At 33.7% G+C, this 16,040-nt stretch overlaps 1 protein-coding gene across 9 annotated transcripts in view; it reads left to right on the top strand.

The window, feature by feature from the left end:
- LIPI (lipase I) overlaps positions 1-16,040 on the top strand; it is a 78,916-nt gene that overhangs the window by 35,376 nt on the left and 27,500 nt on the right. For all 9 annotated transcript variants that reach the window (XR_014072183.1, XR_014072182.1, XM_081552617.1 and 6 more), the window contains 3 exons: positions 6,702-6,791; positions 7,880-8,047; positions 9,933-10,037. Coding sequence is in view for 7 of the 9 variants with exons in the window: in XM_081552617.1 (XP_081408743.1) it covers positions 6,702-6,791; positions 7,880-8,047; positions 9,933-10,037 (363 nt within the window). In the remaining 2 variants the exon portion in view is untranslated. The remainder of the gene's footprint in view (positions 1-6,701; positions 6,792-7,879; positions 8,048-9,932; positions 10,038-16,040) is intronic.

The following is a 16,040-nucleotide window of genomic DNA, read 5'->3' as shown; positions in this document are numbered from 1 at the left end:
TATATGTAAAGTAGAAACATTCTTATGAAAAAGCAAAAGCATTTTCTGACAAATGAAAAGGGAAAATTTGAAGAGTTTTATAATTATTGATGAAATAGACACTACAATTTAAAGCCTTCCAACTAAATACCCAGGCAAATTTTATTTTTCTACTAAACAATTAAGTGATAAATAAGACCACTTTTACACACACTTTCAGGTAATAAAAAGTAAATAGGAAATGGTTTGTAAACGTTTGAAAGGCCATCACAAACTTAATGTCAAAAGAAAGACACTGCAGAAAAGATAGTTTGCTGGACATTCTCTGTTAAAAACAAAGATGCAAAAATTTTGTATCAAGTATCACACTAGTAAACCAGCAACATATAAAGTTGGTATTGAATCACATCCAATTTGGATTTATTATTAAGAAGCAAATTTAGTTTACCATTCAAAAATCAACTTCTTAATTCATCTCATCAAAAGAATAAGAGAAAATTCATTTAGTGATCTCATGTAAATGCAGAAAAAGCTCTAGGAAGGATTTATGTATGGCAAAAACTGGCATATTGGAAGCAAAAGTAAAAGTCCACAATCTGGTAAAACATATCTCTCCAAAAATCAATAGAAAATGTCACATTGCCGATGGAATATGGAAGACTTTCTTTTTGAGACTGGGAACTTGACAAAGATACCTGTCCTTGTCATTCTGCAGCAACATTTAACTGCACGTCTTCAGGGCAGTAAGGGAGAAATCTATTAAAAGATATAAGAGTATAAAATCATTTTCAGATGATATGTTTGCATAAATAGATACCACCAAAGAATCTCCAGATAATTAATTAGAATTCACAGGAAAAATTAGCAAGGTTGTTGAATATAAGTTATATATACAAAATTCAATTCTTTCTAGAAACCAGCAATAGGACTTAGCAAATAAAATTCTAGAATTATGCCATTGTAATAAAATATAGCATACCTGGTAATAACTCAATAAAATTGCACAAACTTGTTATGCAGAAAACCACTAAACATTACAGACCAAAATACTGATCAAAAGAAAGTAAACCACATATACAACGTGAATATTATATACATGTCAACTTTTTGCAAGCTAACTTGCAGCCCTAGTGCAATCTTTATTAAAAGCCAATCATTTAAAAAAATAACCTCACAAGCTAATTATAACATTAATGTGGAATGCAAAGGGTCAAGTACCATTGAAGTATTCTTGAGGAAAAAAAAAAGCACAAAGACATGTTCTTCCAGTTATCAAATCTTATAGTAGTAATGAAGACAGTGTCATATTAGTGTAAGGGTAGACAAAAAAGTCAGTAAAACAAAATACAGAGTTATGGAACTTACTAGATTTATTATGATTTTGATACTGCTGGACAGTGTGAAAATGATTCTCATTTTTTCTGGGTCTCATTTTTTAAATTGAAGCAGTTGATTTACAATATTGTGTAAGTTTCAGATACACATCATAGTGTTTCTGTTTGTTTGTTTTACAGGTTATATCCCACCATAGGTTATTACAAGATATTGGTTACCATTCCTCATGCTATGCAGTAAAGCCTTGTTGCTTATCTGTCTAATGTATTAATCCCATGCTCCTAGTTTGTCCCTCCCCCTATTTTCTCCCCTTTGGTGGCCCCTTTGTTTTGTTTTGTTTTCTATGTCTGTGACTCTGTTTCTGTTTTTTATATACATTTATTTGTGTTAGACTTCCCTGATGGCTCAGATGGTAAAGCATCTGCCTACAATGTGGGAGGACCCAGGTTCAATCCCTGGGTCAGGAAGATCCTCTGGAGAAGGAAATGGCAACCCACTCCAGTACTCTTGCCTGGAGAATTCCATGGACAGAGGAGCATGGTAGGCTACAGTCCGTGGGGTCCCAAAGAGTCAGACACGACTGAGCGACTTCACTCACTTACTCACTCACTCATTTGTATTATATTTTAGATTGCACATATAAGTGATATCATATAGTATTTGTTTTTCATTGACTTATTTCACTGTGCATATTCTCTAGATCTATCCATGTTGCTGCAAATGGCAATATTTCACGTTATAGCTGTATAATATTCCATTCACTTCTTTTGTTTTTAATTAGTTTATTTTCTGTTTTTTTAACTTTACATTATTGTATTTGTTTTGCCATACATTGACATGAATCCACCGTGGGTGTACATGTTGATCTGTTGATGGGCACTTGGGTTGCTTCCTGTCATGGCTCTTGTACATAGTACTACTGTGAACACTGGGGAGCATGTATCTTTTTAAATTAGTATTTTCATTTACTCCAGATATATACCCGGGAGTAGAACTGCTGGTTCAATTGTAGTTCTGTTTTTAGTTTTTTTAAGGAACATCCATACTGTTTTCTGTAGTGGCTGCACCAATTTACATTCCCATCAATAGTGTATGAGGGTTCCCTTTTCTTAACGTCATCTCCAACATTTGTTATTTATAGACTTTTTGGTAAGTAGTTCTGTGTCAGTCAGTTGAAGACTCTAAATGAAATAAAATGTCTCTTATGCCTATAAAACATAAAATAGGAAAATATAGGAAATATATGGGAAAATTATTTTCCTATGGTGAAAGGAAAAGCAATAAACATATTATGAACTATTATTTTAAAAATATTTGTAACATAACATTTTTCTAAAGTGTGCATGAAAATCTGTACCCCAAATCGAAACATTAAGATGTCTGATTGTGTTAAAATTAAGAACTCATTAAAGAACCCTTCATGAAAGCTAACAGCAAGCCAAAACAGGAGAACAGATAAGTAAGCCCTATACATCAGTAATAAAGAGAAATGCAACTTAATTAAATCAAGACTTGATCAGACATTTTACAAAAGGGAAATTCCAACTAGGCAATGGAAAGTTCTTAAAATCTTCAGTAAGCAGAAACATGTAAATTAAAACCTCATGTAATACCACATGCTGCCGGAGTCCTGCTCCAGCTGGTCCAGGTTCCCTCAGGATGGACGGCGTCAGCGATACGAATGAGAAGACACAGCGAGTCTCGGTGTTTCCAAGTGTCTTCTGACTTTATTGTTTTCAAGGCAGCTTTTATATCTTTAGTTGTACATAGAAACAAATGTAAAGTGTAGAGTCATGCCAAATCAGCTCAATGGGTCAGCAGTTTTTTGACCCTTATCGAAACCAGGATACCGTTTGTATATCTTAGTTACAAAAGTTTCGTTTTGTTTACATCATCTTCTGGCCTGGAGGCCTGCTAACATCTTGTGACTCTTTATTGATAAGGGTTGATTAGCCAGAACACTTTTGTATCAGGCACAGAACATACCAGAGTTACATTTTTTAAAGAATACAGGCACAGCAGATTATGACAAAGAAAGAATTCATCAACTCAGAGTTTCAAAGTAGAACCTGTTTTCTGTAATCTATCTTATGCCTTGAGCTTAACAGAAAAGAATGTGGTCCCATAAAATCATGGTATGGCAGGCTGAAGCAATGTAGTACCAAGGTCAATTCTTTGCAAAAATCACCAGCTAAATTAACAATTGTCTAATTATTTTTATATTAAGGCTAAACTTTTATTCATATAAGTCTTTAACTATTACACTTTCATTATACAGGCTAAACACGTTAAGAGCAAACACATAGCAAGTAAATATAGACTGAATAACAGTTTCATAAAATAATATTTCTTATGTTTTTCAATAGGCTTTTTTCCCCATGAAGGATTCCATGTCCATTGGGACTTTTATGTGTTCAGGCTCTCAATGTTGTTTATTGTTGAGGAATAGTCATGTATACTAGTTCTAAAGGTACAGGCACATTTGTCAAGCAAACTAAGATGCTAGCAAAAGGAGCTTAGATTAAAATACTCTTTTTTATGAATAATCTTATAGAGTGCCACCATTCAGGGGGCATGTTGATTAAAGTTTTAAATTGACCTGGTTAGAAAGGGATCAGGGAAGCCCTTCTCCTAAGTCACAGAAATTAGGGAGCAGTCTATTATAGCAAGCATCAGAAAGATATCATCTTTAAGGTGAGCGCCAAGGCAGCTTATCGAAATCCCTGAGGCCTGAGTTGCCTTGCTCATCAGGTCTTCTCCTCACGACCTTGTCATGGGTGGGATCTCGTGTGCTGGCTCCCAGCAACATGCCTACCAGAATGACTAAAATTAAAAAGCCTGACAAGACCATCTATTAGAGGGTATGTAAAACAGCAGAGATACTTGTATGTTGTTGGTAGTGGTATAAATTGGTACAAACTCTTTGGCAATTTATTTAGGGTCATTTATTAAAATTGAAGACACTCATATTCTATAACACAGCAATTCTATTCCTAGGTATGTGACCAACACATATGCTTTCAAATATGCATTAATGTGTGTGTTCAAGGATGTTCATAGTATTAACACATATTAACCTTAAATTTGAAACAGCATATGTCCATCAACAGAAGAATGGATAAATAAGTTGTGGTATGTGCGTCAATGAAATACTGTATAGCAATGAATGATTACAAATGAGTGACTACATTTACACCTGACAATGTGGTCTACTATCACAAATATACTGATAATTGAAAGAAGCCAGACACAAAAGCATGCTTAAAATATGAGTCAATTTATATATATTTCCAGAATGAGCTAATATAAACTATATTGTTTTGGAAGCATCCTTATAAGGTAAAGAATAGAAGTAGGAAAAAGTATGAAAAGAAAAAAATGGTTTTTATTTTTATAGAAAAGTAAGGTGCTGGTTATTGGGTTATTTCCTGGCATTGGTTTGGTAGCTAAGTGGCTTTTTGCTTTATATTCATTAACTAATCTTTAGTTTTATGTCTTATGTTCTTTTCTGCATGTATGTGTTATATTTTACAATAAAAAGAAAATTAAAAAAACATATCTGCTCTCCCCACCCTTCTTGAAACCAAGGGAATGAATGGCCCAAGCAGACTCAACTGCCTTGCCCCTTCCATCTGATAAAAGGGAAATGGCATGCCTGAATCAAGGGCTACTTGTAAGTTAATAATAAGTATCTTTTGCTTCTTCCTGATTCCTGAGCAGTCTTCTTAGTTTTGATTCTACTTCAGATGCAGACTGGAGAAAATGATGGCTCTAAACCTGAAACCCCCTAGTTTTAGAACTCTTATGATGAGTTCAAATATGAGGAATTTTTAAAGATCTCCAAAATTATTGGACTTCATGGGGGTTATATTTAGAAGACCGTTCTTCCTTATTAAAATTCCACAAGCTAAGTGGGTGATGGAATGGAAGGAGGAGTTGGTTAGTTTATCCTCACCACTGTCACAATCAAATCCTACATGTGCTTCCCTGGATTCCAGGGAATTTTGAGGAAGTCACCTAAGTTGCCCTTTGTCTCTCCTTGTACCCTGTATCCCCTTCCTGTAATGCTCAGGCCCAGTGTCCCCATGCCCTGGTAATGCCTCACCAGCTGTTATCTTGTTCTGATACAAACTAGAACTAAATCAAATAGCTGCATCTTGATCCTTACTGTCAGACCCAAGTATTTATCTTTGCTGTGCTCAATCTATTGCTGATCTCTCTCTCGAGTTCATTATGTTGTAGGAAATTTCTTGAAACCCAAGCCAAAGCATTGTTATCTTATTTGGCAGTGAGATCACAGTCCCAAATATTCTGAGCTTGCTACCTTTTTTTTTTTTTTTTTTTTTAATTTCTATGGCTCCCCTAGGTTACAGACCCCATAGTGGTTAATGTACCTAGAAACTGCACCTCCCCTAATGTCCCAAGGTTCTACAGATATGGTTGGCTGTCCATATCCATGAATGTGGAACTTGTGGGCAAGGGGGGATGACTGTGCTGTACCATTTTATATAACAGACTTGAGCATCCTCAAATTTTCGTGTCTCTGTGGGAGAGTGGGAGATGGAGGGGAGTTCCTGGAACCAATACCCGTGGATGCCAATGGATGAGTGTATACAGAAGTTCTTAAATCATAGCTACATGTTTCATGTCACTCTGGCCCAACTTTTTCTAGTTGAAGTAGCATCTTTTGATTTTTCTAGTTAGTGAATCTAACATCAAATGCTATGCATTATTATCCAAAATGAGAGTGAATGATCACACTTAAAAAGTCCTAAATGACTTAGCTTCATTTCCTCCAGTGCTCTCTCTCACATGTCATACCAGCTAAACTGGATTCTTTAAATAGCTCATATGCACACATATATCTGCTTGATTCTGCCTCACTCACATCCTTCACACTTCACATCTTTGTTCAATTCTCACCTCGTCAGTAAGGAATTTCCCAAACTATTTAAAAGTCCAACCTACCACATTCACTGTCCCTTATTCTGCTTAATTTTTCTCTGCAGCACTTACTATTATCTGACATACTGCATTTTTACTTGTTTATGATGTCTCTCTTCCACTAGGATGTAATTTCCACTACAATGAGGATTTTTTGCTCTATTTTCCTTTTTAAATTGTACTGATATATTCATAGCACAAAGAACTGTTATGGACCCATAATACACTGATCACATGTAAATGTATTAAATTAATGAAACATAATTTGCGTGAGAAGTTAAGTTGAGGAAATAATACCAAAAAAAGTCATCTTTTGAAAAAGAGCATTTTATTTTCAGTTCACATTTTGAGTTACTGTCAATGAATTTTATAGGAACTTTGTTTTATATGTGTTGCTGAACTGATTATATATACTTTGTGATTCTTGGGTCTTTTCTTCTCAGGTTTAGGCATTAAACAACCCTTGGGACATATAGATTTTTATCCAAATGGAGGGAAAAAGCAACCTGGCTGTCCTAAATCAATTTTTTCAGGTATACCAAAAATATTTTATAATAAATTGTGCATACTTCAAAAGAATGAAAGAAAATCAGTTTTTTTTCCTTCTTAATCTGTGGGCAACAGTTTTTTCACCATTCAGGAGTTATTGGTGGAAATGGTCTAATTTGATCCTTCTGAGTTCATAAATGTTACCAGTAGACATCTCATTTGATTATGGATGAAACCTATTGTCTTATAGTCTCAACATTTTTAGTTTATCAGTTTAAACATTAGAAATTATGTCAGTGAAGAAGCACGTGTAGCCAAAGTATCATATAACACAAGTTTTGTTTCAGGATTTAATTTTTACCATTGTTGTTGTTGTTTAGTTGCTAAGTTGTAACTGACTGTTTTATGACCCCATAGACTGTAGCCCACCAGGCTCCTCTGTCCATGGGGTTTCCCAGGCAAGAATGCTGGAGTGGGTTGCCATTTTCTTCTCCAACCATTACCATATTATTATTGTGTGTTATTCACAGATCATGAACTCTTGCACTTGGTCATCCTGTACATAAAGAGCTGAACAGCTGCTCTCTCTGTGGAATTTAGCTTACTTGAGAGCCGCAGTGAGAAATGTTCTGAGATCTACAGTTGGAAATGATCAACAATCACATCTTTAAAGGCCGCAAAAACTAGAGTAGTTTAATCAAAGGGACAGGAATACGAGAAGTTAGGAAAGGAAAGGGACACGGTAAATCTTTAATGTCACCTATTTTCACAGGTATCTTTGACATTGAGTAGGAATGTTAGGGGTGAGAGTTTAGAAGGGAGTTATATGTACACTAATCATTAAATATGGTAGCACTGTGTATGTAATTTGTCAAAGTACTGAAATTAAACATTTTTGCTACTTTAATTATGACTTTAGAAAAATTTCTTATATATCTCATGTAAAAGGCATACTATATTTAAGCTTTTAATGATACCGTTTATTAAGTTGCCTGAGATAAAACTGCATTGTAGTCAGCACTGTGATATTCATAAAGTGCACAGCATTAGGTAGAATTTAATCTTTAAATTTTTTTTCTAATTTACTTGAACTTGTCTAATACATCTAACTGCTTGATTTTTAACACCTAAGGACTTGAATTTATTAAATGCGACCACCAGAGAGCAGTTTACTTATTCATGGCAGCTTTGGAAACGAGCTGCAATTTTATTTCATTTTCTTGTCGTTCATACAAAGATTATAAGACTGGTTTATGTGCGGATTGTGCTGACTTTAAGGAAAAATCATGTCCTAAACTAGGTAAGAGAGATTGTTATAATTACTCTAATTCTTTTTGGAAAATGAACAACATAATTGTGTTATTATTTTCTGCTGGAAGCTTTCGTGTTTACTTGTTAATATACTAACATTTTTTGGAAAAGTCTTCTGTGGGACAGAGAAAATAATTCATTTCCGAGTAAATGTTTTTAAGATTCTTAGTGAGAGAAACTTGGTCAACCTCTTTTCCGTGCTGCATGTAGTGTATGCATGTGGCGGCCTATTGATGATCCTTGTTCTTAATACACAGAAGGATCTATCATCCATCTATATTTCCACTAAAGAAAGAAACTTATTCATTCTTAGTGATACTGAGGGTTTTGTTTGCTGTTAGTTTGTGTTTTTAAGGGAAGTCTTAAGAAGTGAAGAGGTATGAGCCATGGTTAGCTTTGCATTTGTTATTAGCAAGTAGACATGAATCACACATAGTTTATACTTTCAAAAATCAATAAACTTGGTAAGAACAGTTAAATATTGCAACTTTTGATTAACTGAAGTCTGACAGTGGGAAATTATAGAGAAAAAAGAATCCACATAAAAACAGAATTTTAAAGCTGGAAATGAATTTCAGAGGCTGTTTGTTCAGTGTTTGCTAAAGACAATAGCAGACCCCAAGTATGTCATGAGTATGTAGACGTCTGATCGTATCACAACAGGTCTACCAGAAATGTTTCCAAAGCCAAGTAGCTTCAGTTAAATGGGTAGCAATGACCAAGTCTGAATTAAACAGCCTCCTGTGATTTTCTTTCATAGGAGGTATAGACTAACATACGTAGAGAATCACTAGAAGAGGCAAGCAATCTGCAGGCTTTGCTAGACTCATTTCCTCGTAGACCCCTCTGTCTAGAATATATTTTAGTTTATATAACATATCTTAGTGGGATTGGTTTTCTTCAGGCCTCATGTTGGGGATTGCTTTTCTGGTTCTATTGCTTTTCCAAAGTAAATTGTGACCCAGTGTGAACATGTGGATTGCTTAAGGGCACAAGTGAAAACTAGGGTTAAATCTCTGAATTTTCAATTCAATATTCTGTCTACTGCATTCAGATTTCAAATTTGGAAGTAGCAATGTAGAAATAGACACATACGTGAAGTAGGAAGCATCTTAGATATGTGTGTGTGTATTACATATTCTATATGTACAAATACGGTTTATATCTGAAATATATATTATACATACAATATATAGTATTGCATATATATATATATATACAGCAGAGATGATATATATATTTCATATATAATAGAGGTGATATAGATATCACATGTAATACACACACACATATCTAAGATGCTTCCTACTTCATGTATGTGTCTATTTCTACATTACTACTTCCAAATTTGAAATCTGAATGCAGTAGACAGACTATTGAATTGAAAATTCAGAGATTTAACTCTAGTTTTCACTTGTGTCCTTAAGTATATGTATAATGTGTACATATACATGCTGTATCAGCATGAATATGTATATAAGAGAATTGGAGGCTGTGCTCATGGAGTTAAATTTTATGTTCAAGTTTTATCTAATCAGTTTATTCTGCTGAATTCACTAAAGGGAGTTTCAAGTAAAATTAAAAATTTATAAACAAAAACTTTGACAAATGGACTTTAACCATATGGAGTATGCAAAGATCTGATATGATTTCCAGGGAGTAGATTTATTTGTGAATCTTCAATGTAAGAATTATTATAGTTGAAATAAATAGGATGTGAAATCATTTGAAAAGGGATTTTTAAGTTATAAAAATCCATAAATTGTAATTATTGTTATAATACATTAATTCTTTAGTTCTTTTCAGTAATTTGATATTTTTGTATGCTATTTGATGAAAGTTCAATGACTAATATTGTATTTCTCAAATCTCAGGTTATCAAACTGAGCTATGGAAAGATATTTTAAAAGAAAGGATAGAAAACACAACTCTCAGGACGACTGTATTTTTGGATACCATTGGCGCAAATCCATTCTGTAGTAAGTTAATATTTTTTAACAAATGAACTAATTATTAGTTTTATATACTAGTTTCAATTTTTATCCAAAATTGAAATTTTATACTGTGCTTTCAAGGAACTTTAAAATTTGCTAGAGGGTCAGTTGTACAAATGCAAATAAAACTTAATTTTTAAATAAAATGAGCATATGCTTTGGGTAATATTGTTTCAAAAAACAATCGATGTCTTTTGTTTTCCCCCTCAATTTCCATGATTATTCTCCCATGTTTAGTGTTATGTCAGCATATAACAACTCACAGAGTTTAAAACATCTATCTACACTATTAGCGCCCCTTTGGAAACTGAAACTAAATTATATAAATACAAAATGCGCAAGTAAATAATAATCTTCCAAATTTATTTAAAGTTAAATAAGAAGGGAAAATTTGGAGAACAGGAGAAAATCTCAGAAACGTATTAACTAATTAGATTTATGAGGGAGTATTAAAAAAAAGTAAAATTATTCTGTTTAGTGATCAGGAGCTTAAAGTGGTTTAAATAAAGCAAATCCTATTATATGAAAATATTATGCAATATGTTTCCATAAGTTTGCCATTGATTCTGGTTCCTGAGGAATAAATATTTGAAATAGACCCAATAAGTTATTTTTGGTCAGTTATTGTAGATATTTTGCAGTCAAAATTGTTATCAATTTGTAAGATATTCTTTAAATGTTTGTGATGTGTCCTGTCATTCAGAATTGTTGTTGGTCAGTCGCTAAGTCATGTCCGACTCTGCAACCCCATGGGCTGCAGCATGCCAGGCTTCCCTGTCTTTCACTATATCCTGGAGTTTGCTCAAACTCATATCATTCAGTCAGTGATGCCATCAAACCATCTCATCCTTTGTTGCCCCATTCTCCTCCTACCCTCGATCTTTCCCAGCATTGGGATCTTTTCCAATGAGTTGACTCTTCCCATCAGGTGGCCAAAGTACTGAAGCTTCATTTTCATCATCAGTCCTTCTATGAATATTCAGGGTTGCTCTTTGTTAGGATTGACTGGTTTGATATCCTTGCTGTCCAAGGGCCTCTCAAGACTCTTCTCCAACACTAGAGTTCAAAAGTATCAATTCTTACAGTGATCAGCCTTCTTTATGGTCCAGCTCTCTCATCTAGACATGACTGCTGGAAAAACCATAGCTTTGACTATGTGGAGCTTTGTCATCAAAGTGGTCTTTGCTTTTTGATACACTGTCTAGGTTTGTCATAGCTTTTCTTTCAAAGAAGAAGTGTCTTTTAATTTTGTAGCTGCAGTCACTGTCAACAGTGATTTTGGCGCCAAGAATATAAAATCTGCCACTATTTCCACTTTTCCCCCATTTATATGCCATAAAGTGATGGGACCAAATGCCATGATCTTAGTTTTTTTGAATGTTGAAATTTAAGCCAGCTTTTTCACTTTCCTTTTCCACCTTCATCAAGAGGCTCTTTCAGAATTCAGAATTGGGCTCATCCACTTTTTTCATTAAAACTTTTATTGAATTAAATTTAGATTAACATGCAGATGTAAGAACCAATGCAGAGGGATCCAGTGTGCGCTTTATTCAGTGGTAAAATTTTGTAGCACTATAGAATAAATGTAATATCACTATCACATGATATTGCTACAATCCATCCATCTTATGTATATTTCCTCACTGGTGTGTGTATGTGTGTGTGTGTTTGTGTGTGTGTGTGTGTGTCTAGCTCTCTATAACTTACTCATAATATATAGAGCTCTGTATCTATTACCCCAATGAAGATATTGAACTGTTCCATCACTATCAGACCTCTCGGGTGGCACTTTTATAGCCATATATATTAATATCACCTTCATATCCGGCTGTTTCTAATCCTTGACATCCATTAATACATTCCTAAAAATTTTTCATTTTGAAAAATGTTATATAGAGGGAATTATCCACTATGTTACCTTTTAACTGGACTTTTTAAACTCAGCATAATTTCTGGAGGTTCATTTGTGTTGTGCCATGTATCAATAATTCATTCCTTTTTATTGCTGAGTAGTATTCCATGGTATGTATGCACTAAAGTTTGCTTAGTCATTCATATGTTGTAGAACACTAGGGGTGTGTTTAGATTGAACTATTATGATTAAAGCTGCTATGGATATTTATATAAAAGTTTTCATGTGAATTTATCATTTCTCTGGTATAAAGTCTCAGGAATATAAATACAGAATCAGAAGTTAATTGCACATTTAGCCTTATAAGAAATTGAGAATTTTTTAGTGTGGCTGACCATCTTATATTACCCGCAGCAAAGTATGAGTAATCTAATGAATAATTTCTTACTAGCATTTGGTGTTGTCATTATTTTTTAAAAAATTAAGCTCCTGATAGTATATAGTGATATCTTGTTAAGGTTTTAATTTTTGTCACCCTACTGGCTTATAAGTTTGCATATTTTCTCTGTATGGTGAAATGTGTGTTTTGTCTTTTGCTCATTTTCCAATTGGATTTTTTAAACTATTGCCTTTTGAGGGTTCTTCATATATTTTTATTGATAGTCCTTCTTTCCTTATTGAAGATTTGGTCTGCAAATATTTTTTCCTAGTTTGAGACTTGAGTGTCTTTTCATCTTCCTCACAAGGGCTTTCACAAGGGCAAAGGGCTTTACTTTTGACGAAGACTAATTTATCACTTTTTCTTTTCAAGGAACATTCTTTTGATATCTAAGAACTCTTTGATGAGCCCTCAGTCCTGAAGATTTTCACTCAAATTTTTTTCTAACAGTTTTATAATTATATGTGTTCCTTTAAACATAGACAATCTTATTTTAAATTTATGTTGAAAAACACATATCTTAGAATATCTAAAATAATTATTACAAAGAAGAATAAAGAAGAAACAATCACTTTGACCTTCCTTCTGCATTGCTGCTCTTTTTATGATTCTCTTCTTCTGTCCTCCTCTTCCACCTTTAAGGCTTTGTTATAATCTTTGGAACTGTATTGTGCCCCCTTGGGTAATTCAAGGTAACCTCTCTCTTCTAAGGGCAACTTATTAGCAACCTTAATTCCATTTGAATTCTTAATTATTCTTTGCCATTGCAGGTAACATATTCACAGATACTGGAGATTAGGACATGGACATATTTGGGGAGGTCTACTACAGTTAAATATACATATGTGAGTTTTCACAGTCTACTGGTACCAATATTTACCACTTCAAGTGAAATGTGAGAACTTCACCTCCATTTAGGTTACTTTACATTCTCTTTTTAATATTATTGTCTCGAGTATCAGATCATGTGATAATTTTTATTTCAAGTATCAAATATTATTTATAAATTCACAAGGATAAGGATAATTTATTGTGAAAGTGTTAGTCACTCAGTTCTCTGCAACTGCATGGTCTGTAGCCCACCAGGCTCCTCTGTCCATGGAATTCTCCAGGCAAGAATACTGAAGTGGGCTGCCATTCCCTTCTTCAGGGGATCTTCCCAATCCAGGGATCAAACCCAGGCCTCCCTCATTGCACACAGATTCTTTACCATCTGAGCCACCAGAGAAGCCCACTTTATTGTGTGTACCCATATTTTTTCTTTTCCCATTTTCCCCTTTTTGTTTCTGATACTCCAGAATTATTTCCTTCTCAATTCCTCTATGTTCCTTCTTACAATATGTAAGAATGGGTCTGCTAAAGAGAAATTCTTTGTTTTTTTTGAAAATGTCTCTATTCCTCCTTTATTCTCAAAGTATAGTTTTTCTGTGTATAAGAATTAGAGTTGAGTTCCTTCTTTTAGCACTTGAAAAGTGTTGTTATCACTTCCTTTTGGCCTCTGTGGTTTCAGATTCATTGTAGCTCAATTGGTTGTTCTCCTTTAGATAACACATCATTTCTCTTTGGCTGCTTTCAGGATATTTTTCTTTTTACTTTTAGTGTTCTGAAGCTTGATTATAATTTTTTTTGCTATAGTCTGACAAGTCCCTGGGGCTCTGTCCATTTTTTTCTCAGTCTGTTTTTTCTGTTTTCAGATTGAGTGGCAGATTGATCTGTCATCCAGTTCACTGATTTCTGTCCTCTATTATTTCCACTCTACTATTGAGACTATCCCATAAGTTCTGTGTCCATTATGGTAGTTGTCATTTATGTAATGTCTACTTTATTTTCTTTTATAGTGTCTATTTCTTGGCTGAGATTTTTCTACTCCTTCATCTTTTTTCAACAGCCTCTGATTCTGAAGCATTTTTATGATGGTTCCTTTAAAATCCTTGTCAGATTTTCCCAGCATCTAATTCGTTTCAGTGCTAGCATTAGTTGATTGTCTTTTCTCACCAGAGTTGTGATTTTCTTTGTTCTTGGTATAACAGATAATTTTCAGTCACATCTTGGACATTTTCTCTATGTGACAATTCAAATGCTGTTTAAATCTTTTATTTTAGCAGGAGTTACATTGCTTAGGTTTTAGCTTTATGTATTCTGAAGCTGTGAGTTTTAGCTATATGGTTTCAGGATTTTCATATTTTCCTGGTGACTTGCTTTTTTTTGCTTCATTCATTTTTTGCTTCAATTAGAAATGCGTCATTTTTTGCCTCACAGATATTTATCAGATTCTGACACAACAATTTGTTTCATAGAGCCTTTAAATCTTGTGCCTTTTTAATCTATCTTTAATATTATATTCTTTAGTATTTTATTTCACTTATTTAACAATGAATAATTAGTATGAATATTACCATTAATCAAATGCTCACTTATATTTACCAGTTTCAGTTATTTTAACTTGTCCTTTTTTCTCTCCTCATCGCCTTCCTTTTGGACTTAAACTTTATCTTGCTAAAAGATCCTTAATAACTTTTCACTAAGTAATGTCTCTCAGTTTGTTTCCCTGAAAATGTCCTTATCGTTTTCATACTCTCGAGTGTAATTTTAGTCCAGAATAGAATTCTACATTGAGAGTTATTTTCATTGAGTACTTTAAAGATATTAATTTTCTTGTTTTAATATAAATTTGTATTTTCATTTATTAGTAATATAATGCAGGCAATCTATAGTTTTCTTCTTGTTAAACTTATATATGTATATATGCATTTATTTATTAATCTATTAATTTAAATAATCTATTGTTTTCTTCTGGTTAAACTTATGTATGTGTATATATATTTATTTATTCATCTAATAATTTAGTCATGATTTATTGTTATCATTTTCTAGTCTCAATGTTCAATCCGAGTCTCTTGTTAAAATTAAATGAAAAATGTTTGTGTTGTTTCAAAATAAATATTCATGCCATATTTTATCATAGAAAACTCTCATCACTCTGCTCTTCAAAATTCTCCCTTCAAAACAAGATGGATTTTGTTTCTTCCAGAATTTATGTACCATAACCCTGGAGGATTTTTCATGTAAATTTATGGAGGTCCTTAACCAATGGGAACTTGTAAATTTAAATTCTGTGTTACCTGAAATTTATTTTATTCTCAGGGAATTTTTTTTTTCCACTTAAGACTAATACACAATCAGTAGGAAGAATTTTCTAAGTTTCTCTTTCAGTGGCAAAACAGAGTTAAGGCCCCTGACTCTGTGCAGGGTTTTTCCTTTCAGCTGCATCACTTAGTGTCGCCTTCAGGTTGACACTTCAGTCTCTGTCTCCAACCAGTTCTCAAGTCCTTTAGAGACCCAGGGCTTCAATTCTTAAGACTTGACTTTAATTTCTCTTCATTGCTGCCTCCTAGTATTTTGTCTTTCCTCATCTGTGCTTGGTTATATATCTAATTTATGAATTTTAACCCAGAATTTCTATGTAATTATACCAGGAGTCAGGGTAATTATGTAGCATCTCAATATATCATACTTCCAAGAATCATCTGAGCAATATGAGCACCCGCTTTTTTTGGGTGAGGGGACCAAGATATTTTATCTAATGCTGCGCAGTCACTGCAAAGTAAGAAGTGTTCCTTTATGTCTTTTGTGCTATCAGTTGATAAAGGCCAATTACTTTGAGGTGTAGTAAGGATCTAAGTACTCTTAGCTATTT

Source organism: Giraffa tippelskirchi, chromosome 2 (assembly GCF_054371585.1).
Source record: "Giraffa tippelskirchi isolate mGirTip1 chromosome 2, T2T-mGirTip1v1.2.pri, whole genome shotgun sequence".
Classification (NCBI taxonomy): domain Eukaryota; kingdom Metazoa; phylum Chordata; class Mammalia; order Artiodactyla; family Giraffidae; genus Giraffa; species Giraffa tippelskirchi.
Note: the sequence above shows the minus strand (reverse complement) of the source record. Positions and strands in the feature narration are given on the sequence as shown.